This window comes from Eucalyptus grandis, chromosome 6 (genome assembly GCF_016545825.1).
Source record: "Eucalyptus grandis isolate ANBG69807.140 chromosome 6, ASM1654582v1, whole genome shotgun sequence".
Classification (NCBI taxonomy): domain Eukaryota; kingdom Viridiplantae; phylum Streptophyta; class Magnoliopsida; order Myrtales; family Myrtaceae; genus Eucalyptus; species Eucalyptus grandis.
In genome coordinates this window covers 33,425,158-33,445,850 of record NC_052617.1, presented here as the reverse complement: position 1 = coordinate 33,445,850, position 20,693 = coordinate 33,425,158, and the positions used below count along the sequence as shown (strand labels likewise).

Genomic DNA, 20,693 nt, shown 5'->3' with positions numbered 1-20,693 from the left:
CCTTTTCATGCATTCACACATGCACAAAGAAGAATGCTAAAGAAGTTAACAATTTATGTAATTCTAAATAAGAGATAACCTAATCATCGCGAAACAAGCGCAGGACTTGATGACTCCCTAGTACGACTAAGTTTTACATATCAAATTAACCAAACGGAAATCCAGCTCTTCCACAGTCATGATTTGTTATCAGAGGCAACTAGGCTTTCCTTTCTCTTCATGTGGAAAGCCCATCCATGACTTGGGTTTAGTTCAATAAGCGCCTTTCAATTTTTCAAAGATCAAGCCACTCGGGTCGATCAAGTAAAACAAAAATAACCATCCTCTGATTTTTTCCTGTAAAAACACTCTGTTTCCATCGCATTCTATACATGCAACTAGTATAAGAGTCCTCCATCATCCCAAATCCCATTTCATCACACCACCAATCACACGAAGAGGTCACGTTTTAAGCGTTGCCATTTGTGCCATTTGAGCCTTGGTGCCCCCGGCCGTAGCCCAAATCGCAAGCCCTTATCATTTGTACCGGATGCATGTGCAGCCAGTGTGCTGAAAACAGCGAGTCTAGTTAACATGTAGTTCACCTAACTAATCATATGGCTCACATGCTCCGAATTTACATATATATCTTCTCAAACTCAGATCCGCAATGAACTTTCACAGCACCATCATTTACTGCTCTCCCCGCCAGTCAGTCATTACTCATTCAATTCAATGGATATGGCTAATCACTAAGCTTTGGTAACTCCAGTGGATCAATGAGGACCCAGTTCAATTAGCTGGAAATTGAAGCAACCTACCCACAGTTCAGCTTCATGTGTGTCCCTCAACAATCTAAGCTGTAATCAGGGGTTGCAATTAGAGGACAGATAAAACTTTGAGTGTCTGTAATACAATCTATCTGTGTAAGAAGAATGAAAAGAAACATTCTTAAACAGTGAAATGGCATTTCTCTATTGTTCTTAACCCTGCATTGCCTTAGCTTGAAACTCAGCCATAAGATGAGGTTGCCTAGTAGTATAAACATTTGACAAGCAAATCATCGTACAAGCCAAGGGACCTAATTGATGGCAATTGGAGTGCATCTTTGATGCCCTGCACTTGCTTTCACTATGAAGAAACTATGAATAATGCCTTCAGGGCTACAGAAAAACCATGAATAAGGACTACAGCAAATCTACCTGCCTTGGGATTGTAAATGTTGTTCTATTGAGAAGTGAACATCACTGTAAATCTCTACCCCAAAAAAAAAAAAAATCACTGTAAATCCAATGACAACTGTTTCAATAAATAGACAAATTTCTCTGAATCAATGATTCATTAACAACTAAACCCCATCTCAGGAGGGATCAGTTTATTCACACACATGCAAAGTATGAAAGTAAACAGTAACAACCACAGTAGCAAAACTACTAAAAGCTTATATTAGAAGAAACCATGAAAATAGATGGAAATTCAGGCCAGTTAAGGAGAAAGTAATTGCTCAAGGTTCTGAAAAGGAAACGAGAAAATGCTTATGCACTGTGTCCAATTAATGAGGTAATTAACATTCAATGATAATCCAATTAGTCAGAGGAAATCCAGGGAGTGGGAATGTACAGAAACATTTTCACAAGATTGAGAGTTAGTGATCATCATCTGATGTGTTTCCACCATCTGATTTTGTACCATCCCTGGGCTTCAATTCCTTGATCCCCGACAGTGCTGAACCATCCTGGGCTTTGATTCCTTGATCCCTGGCAGTGCTGGTGTGTTAGCCTCGCCCTTTGCAATCGTTCAGCTTCAACTCCTCAATCCGTGGCAGAGCTGGTGCATCATACACATTCTCAACAAATCCATCTTGACTCGTCACAGTATTAAATCCATTTGGCATATACCCATTGTACATGGGAATTGGCATTCCATAATATCCAAACATATCATCTATGTAGGCAAGTCCAGGACCATTGAAATGAACCGCATGAGAAACAGAGTATGCACTGGCTCCATATGGAACCCATCTATATTCCTGATAATATGAACCATAATGACGAAACGACTCGTACTGACGAGATGGATATGCAGGATAATAAACTGGCGAGTAATCACGATAATCCCATCCTCTCCCTGATTGACCATCCACTTCACAACTATCGTGGCAAGGGTTGTGTGCTTCCTTTGGAATAGCCCTCTTGACCTCCACAAACCTACCATGGAGCTCATAAAAGTTGTTCTTCATCACATCCTCAACCGACTCCTCTGATGCAAAGGTGACAAAACCAAAACCCCTAGGCCTTCGATGGAGGTCGAGCATTATCACCACATCTGTGGTCTCGCCAAACCTCTCGAAAAAGTTCTTGAACTCATCCTCCGTCAAGCTAGTTGGTAAACCCCCAACGAATATCTTTCTACTCCTAAACCGTGTGTTGTTAGCGCCATTACCATTGAAACTGCTCCCACACATCCTACAACTATGGTTTTGGCCAGGCTTAACTTGTTGGTTCGGATGGTGCTCGGTTTTGTATGCCTCCCTTACCAGCACCTACATAATATTTAGGAATGTAACACAACTTGCAGCGACAAACGACACAATCAGACGACCTAAAAATCACACATTCAATTCCCAAAAGTAAGTAAAAAAAAAAAAAACCTCTTAGAATTGACTCCACCGTGATCCTCCTGAACCGAGGCTAATAATTTCTGAACGCAAAACCCAGAATTCAAGCAAGAACCTAAACCGAACCAACCCGAAACCCCAAAATCTCTTCTTGTTTCAAATTCTGCTAGCATTCAACAGCAACCAAGCGCGCGGCGACCTCAAACTCCCAGGCATAATTCCCCGAAAGAAAAAAAAAAAAAAACGACAATTCACGAAAGTAAACCCCAAAAAAAAACAAAAAGCTGAAAAACAAAGAGAAAAGTAAAGAACCGCAACCGACCTTCTTCCCGAGAATGACGTGCTCCTCATCCTCAAGCGCGGCCTTCGCCGAAGCGCGGTCGGCGAACCAGACGAAGGCGAATCCCCTCGGCGTCCTGGCCTCCCGCTCCTTCGGGACGACCGCGCGGGAAACGACGCCGTACTTGACGAAGTGCTCCCGCAGCGCCTCCTCAGTCGTCTCCCTCGGAATGCCTCCCACGTAAAGCTTCAACCTTTCGACTTCCATGGCGGGATTCAAGAAGAAAAAATTTGGAATTACTCGGTCGCGGAAACCACGGAGCCTCTGACAAATTTATACGAAACAGGAATTTCGCACGAAATTGCGAGGAAACCGAGTTCAAATTCTTGCAAGAAGCCTAGAATTCGACTGAATATCGGTATGTGAAAAATTAAAGAGAGAGGAGAGAGAAAAATGAACTCTTTTAAAGCGCCAATGAGAGTCGTCCTTAAGTAGCTCCATTTGAATTTCGGTTTTTTTTTTATTTTTTTCTTTCCTTTTCTGTTAATTCAGCAAAAAAAAAAAATAGCCCTAATTTTTCTTTTCTCAAAGTGGGTTATTTTATTCAACGCATTATTAAAACAGTAGGAACTTATAAATAAGTTGGTCAGATAATTTAAATTCATCTAATGATTATTTTGATTGTAATTTGAAACTTATCATGTTGTTAATCAAACTCTATCTTAAAACACTAAAAATAGAAATTTCGTCAATTTGGAGAAGTCAAAGCATATCTAGATTTTGAATTTAACATGTTTTTACTCATTCTTAGGGAATCAGGAAGGTGGATTCGAAAGGAATCGTCATCTAGTAATATAAAATGTTCCTTAAACTAAACAAATGGGAGGAATAGTCACCTATAATATATAGGGTAATCTAATAAGTTTCTTAAACTAAACAAATGGGAAGATTAGAAATTTTTTGACTGACGAATGTTTGAGAATATTATATTCGCAGATTCTATTTTATTTATAAAAAGGAGAAGTGAGCGAGGCTCATTCAAAGGCCAATTAAAGGGCGGGCGACCCGATGGCATAAGAGATATATGCTTTAAAATTGGATCGGCAAGCGTGTTTCCTAACTCGTGATCTTTAGAGAGAAACTCTGAATTGTATTTCACTTGTGAATAAGATGAGTATAATGAGAGGAGACCTCTATATATACAAATACAGGGCAAACTATATTCGTAAATCTTTCATTGATCTAACGGTGAATATCTTATCTCCTCGACTTTCATCTACCCACATTTATTATATATGTGTACAATTACCGTATCGCCCACCCATGAGCATTCTAGAAGACTCGAGAAAATTTCAAGGACTTCAGGGATACAAGCTGAGGGTTGCTTGTCTCAAACATGTGATTTTCCTTTTTTGTTTTTATTTTTTCAAATGATGTTGTCGAGAGGAGGTTTTATGTTTCGTTTCGATTTGCCGAATCGTTGTGCTCGCGCTCTCTCGACCCCGGCGGCGTCGACGGGCATATGTTTCGGTGGTTCCGTGATGTGCGCGAAGAGACAAGTGAAATACTGCCACATGGGGTGGGATTAGCAGGTTGTTAACTATTGCTGAACACACCGTTAGCTAAAAGTATTCCGATTTTCTCTAAATTTAATGGATTAAGAAGTAATTACAAGAGATGCCCGAGTGGCAGACGTACTCATTTTTTTGGTGCCAGGTTTTGATTCGAATCATCACATTTGCGCATTCTTTATAAATCAATTCTAAAATATGGGACTGCTTGTCTTGGGTAACAACGGGGAGACTATAACACCTAATAATAATTTAGGCAACTCCTACCCTCTAAACCATTTTCATATGCTTTATATTAGCGAAAATTGACTTTGAATATATATTTTTATTTTGATGACCTAGAACCCCATATAGCAGCCATGTAAAGAATGGAGAGACACGTAAACGGGAGAATCTACCATCCCCGCCCCACTTAAGATCCAAGCGATTCTCCTTTGTGAGGAGGAGAGAACCCAAATCATCATCGCCACCAAGGAGGTGATGAATCGACTTTCAATATTCATACATAAAAGATCTCGCAATTTTTTTTCTCGTTAAAATGTTTAATCTAAATCCTTATACCATCAATTGATAAAAAACTACACTCAAGTAAGGATATTATAATTATACATTCAGATGATGGGAGATTATGCTTAATATTTATGATGCGACAATGATTTCAAAAGTATTTTAAAAGTTACGAGAATGCACTGAATTCATCTGCTATTTTCATTATATGGAAATAAATAGAGGGTAGCTTTTCTTTGAAGGAAAATCTAGTTTTGCTCCCCAAAAAAAAAAAAATCAAATTTTTAAGATTCGATTTGGGAGATACAAAGCCTTTTTTTTTCATGACGACGTCCTCTGCTTCATTAATTGTTTTTCCTTTTTATAGTTTTTGAAAGGGGGGCAAAACAGGGTGACTACTACCGAAGAAGCTGCTGCTGCTGCTGCTTTGCATTCCCCAGCGTTCCAACGATCGCTCCCAAAGGCCATCGGGTACTCCGCTTCTCTCGGTCTTCGATTCCCATCTGATGAACATCCTTTGGAATCGCATTCCCATGAATTTCATTTTATGTTTTTCCTTTTTGCTGGGATTGCCGTCGTCCCTGTGAACTCCTAGATTCGTCCGCGCCCGTTCTAGTCGTCTCCTCTGTTCCGTGCATTCGAGGTGCTTGTTGAAATGCCTCAGTGGATCGTCATTTCAGTGCATTTGGTTTCTGTCTTTCCATGCGGTGCCCCCTCTAGAACGCGGTGATTGTTGCGTGAAATCTTATATATTTGCCTCGAAAACGTTGCGTCCAATGACGGGGTTGATCGTTGAGCAGGCCCATATGGCCCTTTGCGCGACATGTTTAGTGAGCCTCGACCCGAAGCACTAGTAATTTGTTCAAGTTTGATGTGCGAAGTCAAATTGAGGTCTTGATTCAATCCCCTGGTGCACAAGTAGAAGCTTTTCGATGATGTGTGGCTTCATTTGCTTTTCAATCGGTTGAGTGGCTGTCCTGAGATTGAACTTTGAATGCATTTGCACACTCATTTCAGTCAATAATGCTTGCAGGTTGGATAGCTGAGGAGCTCTACGTATGGTTGATATCCATGTCGTGGCCGACTCTATGGCAGCCCTGAAAATTTTGGGTTATAGCTTATTTCTACTCTGATTCACTTCATCAAATCCAATGCCTCCTTCAAACAGCTATGAATCTCTAGTCCTGAAATCCGCATTGGCGTCAAGGTTCCTCCTCATCACGCTCATCATCCTCTGGCGATCTCTTCTTGATCCTTATGACACCTCTGCGACCTTAAACCCTAATTGCCTCTCAAGTACCTCATCCTCATCTTCTGCTGAAAAGCCAGCGCTATGGCCGAGCCTTGGCTCGGCGATCGAGAGCAACATCGTGTGGGATAGCGTGTACTATGTTCGGATTGCTCAGTGCGGCTATGAGTATGAGCAGACTTACGCATTTTCCCTCTGCTCCCCTTCCTCATCTCCATTTCATCTCGAACAGGTTTGGCCTTGTCATTGTAGTTCCTTTGATTGACGATTGCGCATTTGTGTGCTATTCATGTGATCTTATCAGTCAATGCCAGTTCTTCTTCCGTTGGTTCCTGTGATCGGATACAGAGCAGTCTTGGGACTTTCAGGCTACCTCATCAGTAACATTGCCTTTGTGTTCGCTGCGGTATATTTCTACAGGTGATATAATCTCATCACTATCTCTTTGTCTCACTTGACAGGGGATTTATGACACGTTTCAAACGTTATTGTGCTTATCCTACTTTTGGATGTTATGATTCTGAAGAGTGAGAGATGATTAATTAGCAAGTGTTCTAGTTGATTATTGTAAGTTTAACAAACGTTTTTTATGGAGTTATTCTAACACCCAGTGTTTGTGCCGAGATTGTATTTCACAAGGAGTTTCCTTTCGACACAGTTGTGCCCCTCAAATGCATTTCCTACTTCCGATTCTTTGGGATAAAAACGATATGATTCGTTTGGGTTGGACTTAAATGTCCAAATGATTTGGTCTTTAAGATTATATTACCTGGAGATCGTGGGAGTTAATGAACAGCTTTAAGAGTATTTAGTGTTTTCAACAGGCTTTCAGTGATTGTCTTGAAGGACACAAAGGCATCTCTAAGGGCTTCTATCTTGTTCTGCTTCAACCCGGCTTCAATATTTTACACATCCATGTAATATCCTAAACTCTTTGCTCCTAAATTTGTTCTCCAATGGACTGAGTGTAATACTTGCCCATGTCATTTGCAGTTATTCAGAAAGTCTGTATGCTCTTTTCTCAATTGGAGGGGTATATCACTGGCTTTCCGGTGCACAGAGTATAGCTGTTCTGTGGCTTGCTTTTTCAGGTTTGGCAAGGTCAAACGGAATGCTTAATGCTGGCTATATCTGTTTTCATACAATGCTCAGGGCTTACGAAGCTTTGATCTACAAAAAGCGCACTTCTGTGAGTTTTCTTAACTTGAAGACCTCAGGGTATTTTTACTGTAGGGTTGTACAAGGAAAACTACGGAATTGGAATGATTGGATAGGTTCCAAGGTGGGTAGTAAAGAATACGGGGGGTGGTTTTGAGTTCAAAATATGGAAAATTGCGAGTATATGGTAGGTTGCAGGATATGTTGTCATGTCCTCCTTCACCATGTGTATTGGTGTGGAGTTCTGTGTGCAGTTCCTCTGGAAATGCAGTTATGATCTATGTGGCATTAAAGAATCATTTTTTTTCAGATATCTGAGCATTCTTCAGGGCTCATTGAGCCAAAGAGCATGACAGCTAATTCATGTGAAAGGGTCAGGCCCATAATTGGAAACTTGATTGTTATCTACCTTGCTGTCCTTTTTTCTTTTTTAAATGGTTAAACTCGAAAGCGTTTTGATGTGTCATGACTCTACATCGTTGACCAATGACATAATTCTCTGCTTAGTAACTTCTATCTACATGCTCATAATTGGTAGGTTCAAAGCACTTTGATTTGAAACACAAAAGATACAAGGCTTCTAGAACCTGCAAAATACGGATTCTAAAATTCAAGTTCTAGGATGATTCCAAGAGGTTGCATACTGATATTCGTAAGATAGATTCCAAGGGCTGACACATGAGCTGCCCGCCCACCACCTTTCACTCCTACAAGACCAAACTTCTATATTGTGTGTAGATCATGTCATAGGTTGAGTTGATTTTGGGTGTTAAGTGAGATTTATGTATTGGCATGTTCATAAAATCAAACTTGTGCAAAATGTACACGGGTATCAGCAATTTATTCTTTCCATTGTTATGTTTTGTGAGTGCATTTGGGGTCATATCATGTGACAGCAGATAAGAAACATATAGAGCACCTTGTTCGTGTATGTTTAATCACTAGTTCTTGGCATCTTGTTAACCAGGATCGGTATGCCTGATGAGATTATTGTTTTACTCATTTATTTCTATCTCAGCTGGCAATGCAGGTTTTGGCTGTTGGAATCCTGCGCTGTCTTTTTATATTTGTTCCATTTATGTCTTTCCAAGCTTTTGGATACTACAACATGTGCCATGGGCAGCATTTAGATGACATTAGACCTTGGTGCAGAGGGAGAATACCTACCATGTACAATTACATCCAAGGTCATTATTGGTATGTGAAGCACTCATCTGGTACAACATTTCCACTATTGACCTTTAACACTGTTAGTGTTTCTAGCATTATACTTGTAATTTGAGAATATAAATGTCTCTTTGATAAAGTTATGTTGGTTCTTTTGGTTTTACTGATGCTTCATTTCTTTGTATCTGTTGCAATGCCAGGATTATTAATATAACAAGTGATTCTTTTTAACATTGTGGATGCATGTGCTTATCTATGGTTATTTTATGATGCATTGACCATTCATAGACCCCTCCTTTCCCGTACTGGGTTGGGATTGTGATACTGTCTGGGAATGAGATCTAATTCTACAATCAGGTGAGATAGAACAAAAATGTAATGTTAGCCTTCGGTAAAAGAAGATAATGTTTGGATATTCTTGGGCACCTTAATCCATTTCAACTAATAATTGATTGCTTTGTGTCTTTAAAAGAAAGGATTCAAGTGGGATTTTCTTTAACCTGTTGTATGTTTCTAAGCTGTGACTAATAGTCCAATATCGACTTATTAGTTCTGGTGACTTGTTTCTGTCATTGTAACTTTCTCTTTTAGTGAAGACTTAAGTGGTGAATGTGGTGGCTAGACAAAAGACTAATGTTTTTATCATGGATTATTGTTGGTCCATGATGTTTTTTCCTGAAGAGCAAAAGAGGCAGGAAGAATTTAAGCACCCCTATATCATAACACCTTTTGAAGTGAGAGATAATAGTGTTGATTGCTTTCTACTCACTGGGTGAGTAGGTCATTGCTTTTGATGTCTGCAAATGAAAAAGGCTTAAAGGTTTCGAGACAGCGGCCTGTGAATGTCACTCTCCATTGTTACTGATGGGCAACACCTATAGTTATAATATCACTCTGCATGCCTCTTTTCTGCTGGTGTTTTGATTGAAAGAGGAAGATAGGGAAATAGAAGGCCTAATACATGTATTAGTTTGGAAGTTCATATTTATCTGCTAAATATTTTACATTAGTTAATGATTTATTTATTTTTTTATGCAGGGGAGTAGGGTTCTTAAAATACTTCCATCTAAAACAGATGCCAAATTTTCTGCTAGCATCTCCCATCTTGACCTTAACACTTTGCTCGATATTGACCTATGGTAGAACATGGTATAAGCTCCTCTTTTCACTAGGATTTCAAGCTTCTCTTGAAGAGATGTCTGCGGAATTTCTCCTTCAACCAGTAGCATTTTCTAGGGCAAAAACTTGCTCTCCAGATAATAAGAGTAGTAATGATAAAGGTAACTTCTTCAGAATTCGAAGGCCATGACTTTCATGCACAAGTAGATTCTCTCTCTCCCCCTCTCAACCCCCCAAAAAGAAATGTGTGGCATTTACTTTTCTTTTAAAATTTAATTCCTTCTGTCGGTTTCTCTGCAAAAGTTAAAGCCAGCATTATGGTGCTTCTAGCAGAACCTCGCTACCTTAGGAGGAGGAAACAAATGATTGATAGAGCAAAGCCTTCAACTCAAGTAAAAGAGAATGAATTGCTTAACGAGTCACCATACCTGTCTGCCTCCATATTCCCGTTCATAGTACACTTGGGGTTCATGGGAGCAACAGCATTTTTTGTCATGCATGTGCAGGTTAGATTCCTTCTTGTTTATATTTGTTCTGCACCTATAGATATTATGATTATCCAAAGAGATCTCATGTTTCTATAATTACTCTAATGTATTTCTTAATACAGAAAAGGCATGTTTCATAATATGGTTTGGATATGTAGTTAGATTGAGCTTTGACATCTGGCACATTCTTTAATTTATAATGACATGATGCATTTATTTACATAAATGCATAAAATTTGCCCTATTTTACATTGTTTGTGGGAAATGCCAAGAAAAAATCTGGCATAGTTCATGAGATTCGGTTAGTTGACACCTTGAATCTCATTCAAGAAAACAACACAATCTACAAAACTCAAAACTTTATTCAATTCAAAATTGCTCCAAACTCCAACATCGGTCTCTCTTTTGCAAGCTTTGCCAGTTTATGGCTATGGGTAACTTGCAAAATAGAGTGTTGACTAGGAAATAAAAAAGTAAAGCAATGGCGTATACAGCAAAACAAAATCTCTTGTCATGCCTCCTCTAAATTACTAACTAAAGTTGGCTAGATTTGAATGTTGTTGTGCTTAGTTTAGTTTATGGATAATCCTATCATAAATTAAGGCACGAGCAAAATTTTAAATGATTTTAAATACAGGCTTCTGCCTGCAATCAGTGTTCATAGTGTGGCTAAGGTTGTAAATTTTCATAGTCCTGGTAATTTTTCTTTTGCTTCAAATGTTCAGAACAAAGTGATGACTGATAATTCTGGATCTTGCAAACTTGTTCTAATGCCCGATAATTGGCAGGTTGCCACTCGTTTTTTGTCTGCCAGTGCTCCGCTCTATTGGTTTGCTGCATATTTAATGATTTCTCCTAGTTCTCGGAGATGGGGATATTTGATTTGGGCCTATTGTGGAGCCTATATCCTTCTTGGCAGTTTACTCTTCCCAAACTTTTACCCATTCACATGATGAGCTCTGCTGCCTTTCCTTATCACAGCCAATGCGTTGCTATATGCCAGTGCTGAATGAGTTTCTTCCTCAGCTTCTATTATTGATGGGGCTGAGCCTTTCGGTTCTTAGTATGGTCTTTCATAATTGTGCTGGTGAACTTGCTGGAGGGCCATCCAATTGGCTGTGCTAGCCCAGCTGTATGCCCTTACCATTACAAGTGCATGATTTTTTTCAAGTTCGTGTAATGACGTAAGAGATGAGGTTAGATTATCCGTGATGCTTGAAGGGCAACTTCATAGTGCATGGTTTTGCAATCCGAGACTGTTATCTTTGATTTTGTAAACTGTATTTCGTTTAGAGTCAATTTTCATCTGCTTGTATCATCGAGAACCTTCTTGTTCAATTGTGCAACTCCGGGTAAGAGGATCCTCTTTTTTTCTTTCCTGAGCATTTTGGGTACCTTGTGAATATTCAACAATTTGTCCCCACTTGCATTTTATGAGATATACTCAGCAACGAGGGAGGCCGAATGTGGCATGTAATGTTCATTATTCATGGTTCTTATGATGGCTGTGTCTTCTCATTGGCAGTGATACTCAAGTGCCTAGAGTTATGCGATTCTCTGCGGCTTGTTGCCCTTGTATTTGTTTTTTGAATAAGGTTATCCTCATAGCCGGTAACAATTAATAAATTTAGATTAATGAAAGGCTTGTTTTTCTATTCATAGCGAAGTGCTCTTTTTGCCTACTCGTGTTGAGTGTGTGAGATTACATGGCGTTCCGAGGTAGACAAAATCCAATTGTCGCTTCTAATCCATTTTCGCAAGAAATTATCGGCACCCTGAATGAATGACGATATATGTGCCTGATCCGATACTCCGTCATTACAGGTTCCTACAATCAATGGGCCTTCGTAGTCTAAGTTTGTCATCTTGTAAACCGTTCGCATGGAAGGTTGCATTGTATCCCGTTTCTAGACATGGTATTCCGTGTCAATCGCCAACCCGTTCCCATATCTTGGAGCCCAAGCTTTTTCGTAAGTGTGTTAGGAGTTAGAATCGAACCTTTCATGCGTTTCTGGTTCGTATTCGGGTTTTGGTTTGTATAACGAAAAAAAAAAAGACTGTTTTTTATTCGGGTTCGGATGGTTTCAGTTTCGTTTGATTCGGTTGACAATCGTTCTTCTTCTTATTACAATTGACATAATCTCTCTCTCATTGAACCTCTTTTTATATTACAAAAAGGAAAACTAAAAAACTGAACCAAACTGAATGTGAGACTTGATTTGGGTCATGATTCGGTTCAAAGCTAATGCACACCCAAACAATTTGATTTGGCTTGAGTTTTATAAATCTTGAACCAAACTGAACTATTGACACCCCTAAAGTGTGCATCAAGGACCAAGTTCTCTCGTACCCTTGTGAGTTGAAATATGGAGCTTGTGATATCTAGGTGAAAAGTGAGTGATGCAAAAGGGTAAATATAACTTGTTCATGAGAGTGGCGTTAAGGTGTTTGTTCTTGGAAAACTATCTTAGAGGATTCTAAAGGTGGGTTGGCTTTCCATGTACAAATCAGTCGAGAATTTATGCACTTTCTTGATGAAGCTATGGCAAGTTGAAACTAGTTATTGTACCAAAGTGATATGTGTGTCTCACTTAAGAGATTGGATGTTTGAGTTGAATTAGGCGTTGTACAATTCGGTATGAGAATGTGATTAAACTATACTAGTTTTTGGGAACAATCCATAAAAGAAAGGCTCATCTTATGTTCTAGTAATCAAGCACTACACAAGTTATTCTGCGGCCAAGAATCCGTTAGATCGTGACAAATGATATTAGAGCGGGATCTTTTTAATAGACATGTGGTCAAAGGAAAATTTAAGTTCTACCCGGTCCTATGAGGGTGAGGATTGATCGCCGAGGTCTTGATGGTTTAGACAAGATGTGGCTCTCGTTAAACTTCTAGGATGGCAATTGGGGAACATAAATGAACCAAATTGCTCATCGAACAGGGAAAGCATTCCTCAATCATGAGCAAATCTTTAGAGGAGGTATGTTACCACAATTCAAACACCAAGAGAAGCTTGTATTGGTTTGGTCTGTTGAGATTAGAAGAAGCCTAGATGGTGAAAGAAAATGCTGTCAAAGGCTTGAGATGCCCAGTTGTTCGAAGAGCACGAGTGATTGGAGACTCATGTACAGTTTGATTGGGATGAGTTATTGATGGAGTGTACTAGCTTGTTTCTGTTACTCAGGCATTTCAATTATGCGAGTCCCGAAAGAGTGGCATTGATGGTCGGAATGCAAGGAAGCGACAAAGCACCCATTACAAGAGCATTGTTGAATTGGGTGGGGGAGAATGTCATGAATTGAATTCTCCCACCTTTGTAAGTTGAAGTGTGGAGCTTGTGGTATCGGAATGAAGCGTGAGTGAAACGAATGCCATCTTAGATGATCTTTAAAGGTAGGGTTGGCTTCCGTGCACAAAATAATTGAGAGTTAATATCATTCTCTTGATGAAGTCATGGCAAATTGATACCAGTTATTATACCAAAATGTTTTGCATGTCTCGCTTGAGAAAGTTGATGCTTGAGCTACACTGGACATGTGTATGATTCGATGTGAGGATGTAATTCGATCTAATTCACTATATTCTGTTGGAAAAATATGTCTTCGAAATGGGTTGAACAATGAAATCGGATCGAGTAAAATAACTCCGACTTTGAGGCGTTATATCACTTTCTTTAAGGATTTATTTGCCCCACAACATTGCTAATGATCACCGACAAAAATCCTCTAGGATACAACAAAGTCTCGGATGAGAATACTAGATAGCAATTCTAGTATTTCTCCAAGGTCTCTCTAGGAAAACAATCGAAAAATTGATTGCAGTTTTTTGTAAAGAAGACTCGAAAAATGACCACATTTTTCTTTTCGAAAAATGACAAGTATATATATGAAACAGTCTTGCAATTCTTCGTAAAAATTGCCAAAGAATGAACAAACACGTCTTTTAGAAAATTGTTCGGATAAACAAATGTGACTCTTCGGAAGAAGTCGAAAACCAAACAATTGCAACCTTTTAGAAAAAATTGCAAAACCGAATAAGTAATTTAAAAAAAAAAAAAATAGAATTTCGAATTTCGAATTTTCATTTTATATTTCATTTTCGAAAATTCTCCAATTAAAAGGCAACCTTTGAATTAAAAAAAATAATAAAATAAAATAAATAAATAACAAGGAATTAATGCTAATTAAACCGCGGGCGCGTAGGCGTGCAAAGTGCTAAGTGCGCCAAATAATCGCGCACCCGCACGCGGGTATAGTGGGGTCTAACCCCACCCAATCATTCCTTTAACTACAAAAAGAAAAACCCGCACTTTTAAATTAGCCCACTCCCTCCCACTTTCCTATGTGGGACAAAGAAAACTCTCTGTTTGTTTTAACAAACAAACCTCCAACAATCCCCCACTTTGTTTGTAAAACAAGGATTTCAAAAATAAAGTTTTAAAAACCATACAGCCAAAATTTCAGTAAGATTAATATACATACAGAAAGGTCTCTTTCGAGTTAAACCTTTACTTAGTGCAAGTATATCAAAGCTCTATCAAAGTGACAAGTAGCTCGGCTTTAAATTTGTACTTTTATGTAATAGAACCGGACATACCACACATACACTAACCTCTTGTTTCAATCGCTCATTCAAGAAGTTCTATATTACTTCCGCCATCCGCACTATTATGGCATTGTGCTTGATCCTTAGTTTCATGAGCTCTCTAGAAAGCAACCCTCACTTTCGTAAGAAGCGGCACCACTTCTAAGTTCATATAGGTGAAGTATCTATCATATGTTTCTGTTACTATCAACACACTACAAACTTGTATCATACTTCATTAAGAATTAAATTTAACCTACAAAACGTAACAGACGATACTGACTTCTCATATCAGGGCTACGTCAGTATCAAACAATCACATTCAATAACTTATTCTTATCCATTAAATCTCGTAACTAGTGATGTTCTAGAAAAAGGTCGGGTTACCATTATTGGTGATTTCAATTAAAGGGTTTCAGCCCCATTTCTTGTGAGGTCGTTATTACCATATGTCTTGGTAAAGCCTTCGTCAAAGGATCTGCAAGATTTTTACTTGACCTCACATAGACAATTGTTATGGTACCATCTTTAATCAATTGTCTCACATATTCATGTCTTAGACTAATGTGTCTAGACTTACCATTATAGGTGCTACTATAGGTTCTTGCCAAAGTGGCATGACTATCACAATGGATAGAAATAGGAGGCATAGGACTAGGCCATAATTTGATATCCAACAACAAATTTCTAATCCATTCAGCCTCTTTAGCTGCCGTCAAAGCAATAAATTCAGATTCCATTGTTGAGTGAGTTATACATGTCTGTTTCTTGCTCGCCCAAGATACAGCACCTTCAGCTAGTGTGAAGATCCATCCAGAAGTGGAACGCTCATCTCCCACACTTGTAATCCAACTAGCATCGGTGTATCCTTCTAATACAATCGGATAATTATTGTAAAACAATCTTAAATTTTTAGTTCTCTTAAGATAACCAAAATTCTAGTAATAGCTCTCCAATGTTCTGTACTTGGATTACTAGTATATCTACTCAACTTGCATACATAATAAGCAATATCAGGTCTAGTACAATGTATCGCATACATTGGCTTAAAGATCTTATAGCACTTGCATATTCTAGTTGTGCCACCGCTCTATCAGTATTATAATTTAATTTAATACTGGAATCAAATGGAGTACTTATTTCTTTAAAACCAAGATGTTGAAATTTATTTAATAATTTTTCAACATAACTACATTGGCTTAAAGAGTAACCGCCACTATTTTTCTTAACTTTAATACTTAAGATAGTATCTACTTCATCCAAATCCTTCATTTTAAATATGGAAGTTAGATACTTCTTAGTCTCATTAACTCCAGTCATATTCGTTCCAAAGATAAGCATATCATTAACATACAAGCACACTAAGACACCATAGTCTTTAATGAATTTAGAGTATATACACCTATTGACACTATTATTGATGAAACCATTTGACAATATGACCGAATTAAACTTTTCATGCCACTGCTTAGGAGCTTGCTTAAGTCCATAAAGAGACTTAATCAATTTACATACTTTTCTTTCATTTCTAGGAAGAACAAAACCCTCCAGTTGTTCCATGTAAATCTCCTCATTTAAGTCTCCATTTAAGAAAGCAGTTTTAACATCCATTTGATGAACACAAAAATCATAAATGGAAGCTAGAGCAAAAAGAACTCGAATGGATGTTATACGTACAACAGGAGCATATGTATCAAAATAATCTATTCTTTCTTTTTGTCTATATCCCTTAACTACAAGCCTAGCTTTAAAAGCTTGAATAGAACCATCGAATGATATTTTCTTCTAAAAACCCATTTGCATCCAATAGGTTTTGATCCTTTCGGTAAATCTACTAATACCCAAGTATTATTGGACATAATTGAGTCCATTTCATCATTTACAACTTATTTCCAAAAAGAAGCATCTCTAGAAGACATAGCATCATCAAAGCTTCCAGGATCATCTTCTAAATTTAACACTAAATGTTATTTATTTACCACATTATTATCTCCATCTCATTCAACAAGAAAAACATGAGTAATAAAATCAAGACCTAAGTCTTTTATTTTCCTAGCTCTAGTACTTCTCCTTGGTTCAATCATGTTTTTAGAATCATTCGTTTCTTTCTCTTGAGAATCACTTTGCGTTTCCATATATCTTGAATTATTTTCAATAATTTCAGAACTTGTAAAACATTTATTTTCAAAGAATTCAACGTCTCTCGATTCTACTATGATATTGGACTCTAAATCAAGAAGCTTATAAGCTTTACTATTTTCAGCATACCCAACGAAAACACTTTTGATAGCTCTAGGACCGAGCTTTGTTCTCTTAGGATCTGGAGCTCGGTAGTATGCCAAGCATCCCCACACTTTAAGATATGACAAATTTGGCTTTCTACCTTTCCATATTTCATAAGGGGTTATGTCATTTTTTTTGGAAGGTATTCTGTTATGAATATAACATGCAGTAAATAATGCTTCTCCCCAAAGATTAATTGGTAGCTTTGAATTTGAAAGCATACAATTAACCATTTCTCCAAGAGATCGATTTTTCCTTTTAGCTAAATCATTTTGTTGTGGAGTATATGGTGCTGAAGCTTGATGAATAATACCATGTTCTTCACAAAATGAAGAGAATTCATTTAAGAAATATTCTCCACTTCTATCTAATCGTAGAACTTTAATTTTCTTTTCTAATTGATTCTCTACTTCAGCCTTATATTTCTTAAACATGGCAAATGCTTCATCCTTCGATCTCATGAGATAAACATATAAGAACCTACTACAATCATTCACAAAGGTAATAAAATACATTTTACCTCCACGTGTTAGCATACCATTAAATTCACATATATCGCTATGAATCAAATCCAATAAATTCGAATTTCTTTTAACACTGGGAAATGACTTCTTAGTAAGTTTTGACTTAGCACATATTCACATTTATCAAATTCGCCATTAAAATTTATCAAGTCTAATTTTCTCATGTTCTTCAAATAATGAATATTTATATGTGCCAACTTACTATGCCATAAAATTGAAGACTCGACAATATAAGCAAAACTAGAAATATTATTATTGATACTCAGTTGATACATGCCATCATTGGCATAACCCTTCCCAACAAACAACCTATTTTTTGACAGGATAATCTTGTCGGATTCAAACAAAACCAGAAACCCCCTCTTACAAAGTAAATCAATAGAAACTAGGTTCTTCCTAATTTCGAGTATAAATAACACATTAAGAAGAGTTATCTACTTTCCGGAAGTGAAGTCTATCTCCACCATGCCTTTTCCAGCAACATTTGCAAGAGCATTATTCGCCATTAGGATCTCTTGAACATTTGAGTCAACAATCTCTTCAAATTGCTTGAACACGTACTTGTCCTTGCACACATGAACAGTTGCTCCATAATCTATCCACCAACCGGATTGGATAGTGGTAGAATTAATTTCAGAAACCATAGCCATCGCATCATTGATTTCAGAAATTTCCATGTTCGAAAACATGTTTGAAATCATGGCTACATAATTTTCTTCAACTAGATTTGCATCTGCTTTCACCACCGGAATGTTCTTGTCCTTTGAAATACTCTTACGGTGAATGCAATCCTTGGCGTAGTGTCCCTATTTGCCACAAACAAAACAGCAACCCTTTTGCTTCTTTTGTGTTCTATTGAATTTATGCCCCCCATTTTTTACTTTGAAGTTCTAGCCGAGTTTCTGTTTTTTATCCACAAAATTCACCTTGGAATTGTACAAAACATAATTATCACATAAACGTGACTCTTCCTCAATGCGAAGATGATTCTGTATTTGCTCCAAAGTAAAGTCCTCCGACTTGTGAATCAGCATTTTTCCATAGTCTTTCCAACTTGGAGCAATTTCGCAATAATTGCTCCAACTTGAAAAGCTTATGGGATATCAATCTTGAGAGCACGAATTTTATTCACAATCACTTGCAATTCATGGACTTGTTCTAGCAAGGGCTTAGTATCAATAAACTTGAAATCAAAATACTTTGCAATTAGATATTTGTTGGTACCTTGCTCCTCCACTTTGTACTTGAATTCTAGTGCATTCCAAATTTCTCTGGCCGACTTCATTTCAGTGAATAAGTTGTACAGACGATCAAAGAGTGTGTTCAGAATGTGTCCTCGACAAAGTAATTCATCCTCCGCATGTTTCTTCTTTTCCTTATTAACCCTCTCAATGGCTTCCGCACCTGGCTGTCCTCCATCAAAAGTAGGCTTAGGATCTTCTATAGGCGCCAAGTTAGGATTCAGTATGTAGGAGATCTTCAGAGTAGTGAGTAAGAACATCATCTTGTCCATCCAGCAAGCAAAATTGTTCCCATCGAACCGGTCTAGTTTGACCATATCTTGATTCATAACTTTGATTGTCTCCAACTCCATTGTAGCAAAATAAATCCTTAGAATTGTTGGAAAAATATGGCTTCGAAATGGGTTGAACGATGAAATCGGATCGAGTAAAACAACTCGGACTTTGAAGCGTGATATCACTTTTTTTAAGGATTTATTTATCCCACAACGTTACTAATAATCACCGGCAAAAATTCTCCAGGATACAACAAAGTCTCGGATGAGAATACTAGATAGCAATTCTAGTATTTCTCTAGGGTCTCTCTAGGAAAACAATCGAAAAATTGGCTGCAATTTTTCAGAAAGAAGACTCCAAAAATGACCATATTTTTCTTTCCGAAAAATGACAAGTATATATAAGAAACAATCTTGCAACTCTTCATGAAAATTGCCAAAGAATGAACAAACACGTCATTTAGAAAAAATTGTAATGCGACTCTTCGGAAGAAGTCGAAAACCAAACAATTGCAACATTTGAAAAAAAATTGCAAAACGAATAAGTAATTTAAAAAAAAAAAAAATAGAATTTCGAATTTGAATTTTCGTTTTATATTTCATTTCCGAAAATTCTCCAATTAAAAGGCAACCTTTGAATTAAAAAAATAATAAAATAAAATAAATAAATAGCAATGAATTAATGCTAATTAAACAGCGGGCGCGCAAAGTGCTAAGTGCGTCAAATAATCGCGCAATTATTCGCGCACCCGCATGCGGGTATGGTGGGGTCTAGCCCCACCAAATCATTCCTTTAACTACAAAAAGAAAAACCCGCACTTTTAAATTAGCCCACTCTCTCCCACTTTTCCTATGTGGGACAAAGAAAACTCTTTGTTTGTTTTAACAAACAAACCTCCAACATATTCTTCTTAGGAACAATCTATAAAATGAAGGTTGGCTTGATATTCTCGGCTCACCAGATGCCACGCGGATTATTTAGTCCAACACCCTGTCGCCCTGTGACATTTGGTCATTATCATTCCTATTTGTACTGCAAACCCTTGAACCGCATTTTTCTTAATAATCTCGAATTACTGCCCCATTGTTCTATGTAATCTTGTTGTGGCGTTTCAGCAATTTTGATCAAGTCATGTGCTTCCCCACTATTCAGTTTATTTGAAATCTATTTTGTTAGTATTCCTAGATGCTTGTTTCGAGCTGTTCTCGGATTGGAATTAGATGCCTGATCCAAAAATGACCTTAGCAAATTTGGGCGACAATATGTAATTAAGGTACTCTCTATTAATTACAATTGATATCTTCATAGGGAAACAAAAAACACCTGCAAATCTCATCCTCAATGTGGACACTCCACACCTCCTTATTGTGTAATCGATGGTTGTGATTTGAGAATTTCATTCCAAAAGATTGTATCCCTTTATTTTTCTAGTTGATGAAGTTGATCATGAGTGAGATGACATGTTAAGGGCGCATCTGGTAATGATTTTATTTCCGAAAATAATTTTTGATTATAAATTATTATTTTTATCTTACTCCTAGGAATAGTTTACGAGAAAAATAACATGCTTGGTAACTGTTCAAAATTTTTATTTCCGAGATAAAAATGTGTTTGGTAAAATTTTAAATTTTTTAATACTTTTAT

At 37.6% G+C, this 20,693-nt stretch overlaps 2 protein-coding genes across 2 annotated transcripts; one reads left to right on the top strand and one right to left on the bottom strand.

Annotated features, from left to right (window-relative positions):
• Window positions 1-1,438: 1,438 nt before the first annotated feature.
• Window positions 1,439-3,324, bottom strand: LOC104449238 (RNA-binding protein 1). Its single transcript, XM_010063322.3, has 2 exons — window positions 2,919-3,324; window positions 1,439-2,521 (listed from the first exon to the last, which is right to left on the bottom strand). Exons 1-2 carry the CDS (start codon window positions 3,141-3,143, stop codon window positions 1,754-1,756), a joined length of 993 nt encoding a protein of 330 aa, XP_010061624.2. The 5' UTR covers window positions 3,144-3,324; the 3' UTR covers window positions 1,439-1,753.
• Window positions 3,325-5,269: 1,945 nt separating this feature from the next.
• Window positions 5,270-11,637, top strand: LOC104449239 (GPI mannosyltransferase 2). Its single transcript, XM_018876625.2, is given in 10 exon segments — window positions 5,270-5,425; window positions 5,988-6,391; window positions 6,394-6,435; window positions 6,518-6,623; window positions 7,028-7,120; window positions 7,197-7,392; window positions 8,380-8,558; window positions 9,567-9,808; window positions 9,951-10,153; window positions 10,924-11,637. Coding segments are annotated over 9 exon segments (1,512 nt in total). The 5' UTR covers window positions 5,270-5,425; window positions 5,988-6,105; the 3' UTR covers window positions 11,089-11,637.
• Window positions 11,638-20,693: the final 9,056 nt, after the last annotated feature.

Bases quoted from the DNA above. Each gene is read 5' to 3' on its own strand.
- LOC104449238 (XM_010063322.3), bottom strand. From the start codon at position 3,143: ATGGAAGTCGAAAGGTTGAAGCTTTACGTGGGAGGCATTCCGAGGGAG. The intron at 2,522-2,918 runs GTCGGTTGCGGT...AATATTATGTAG, and splicing joins ACGTCATTCTCGGGAAGAAG to GTGCTGGTAAGGGAGGCATA.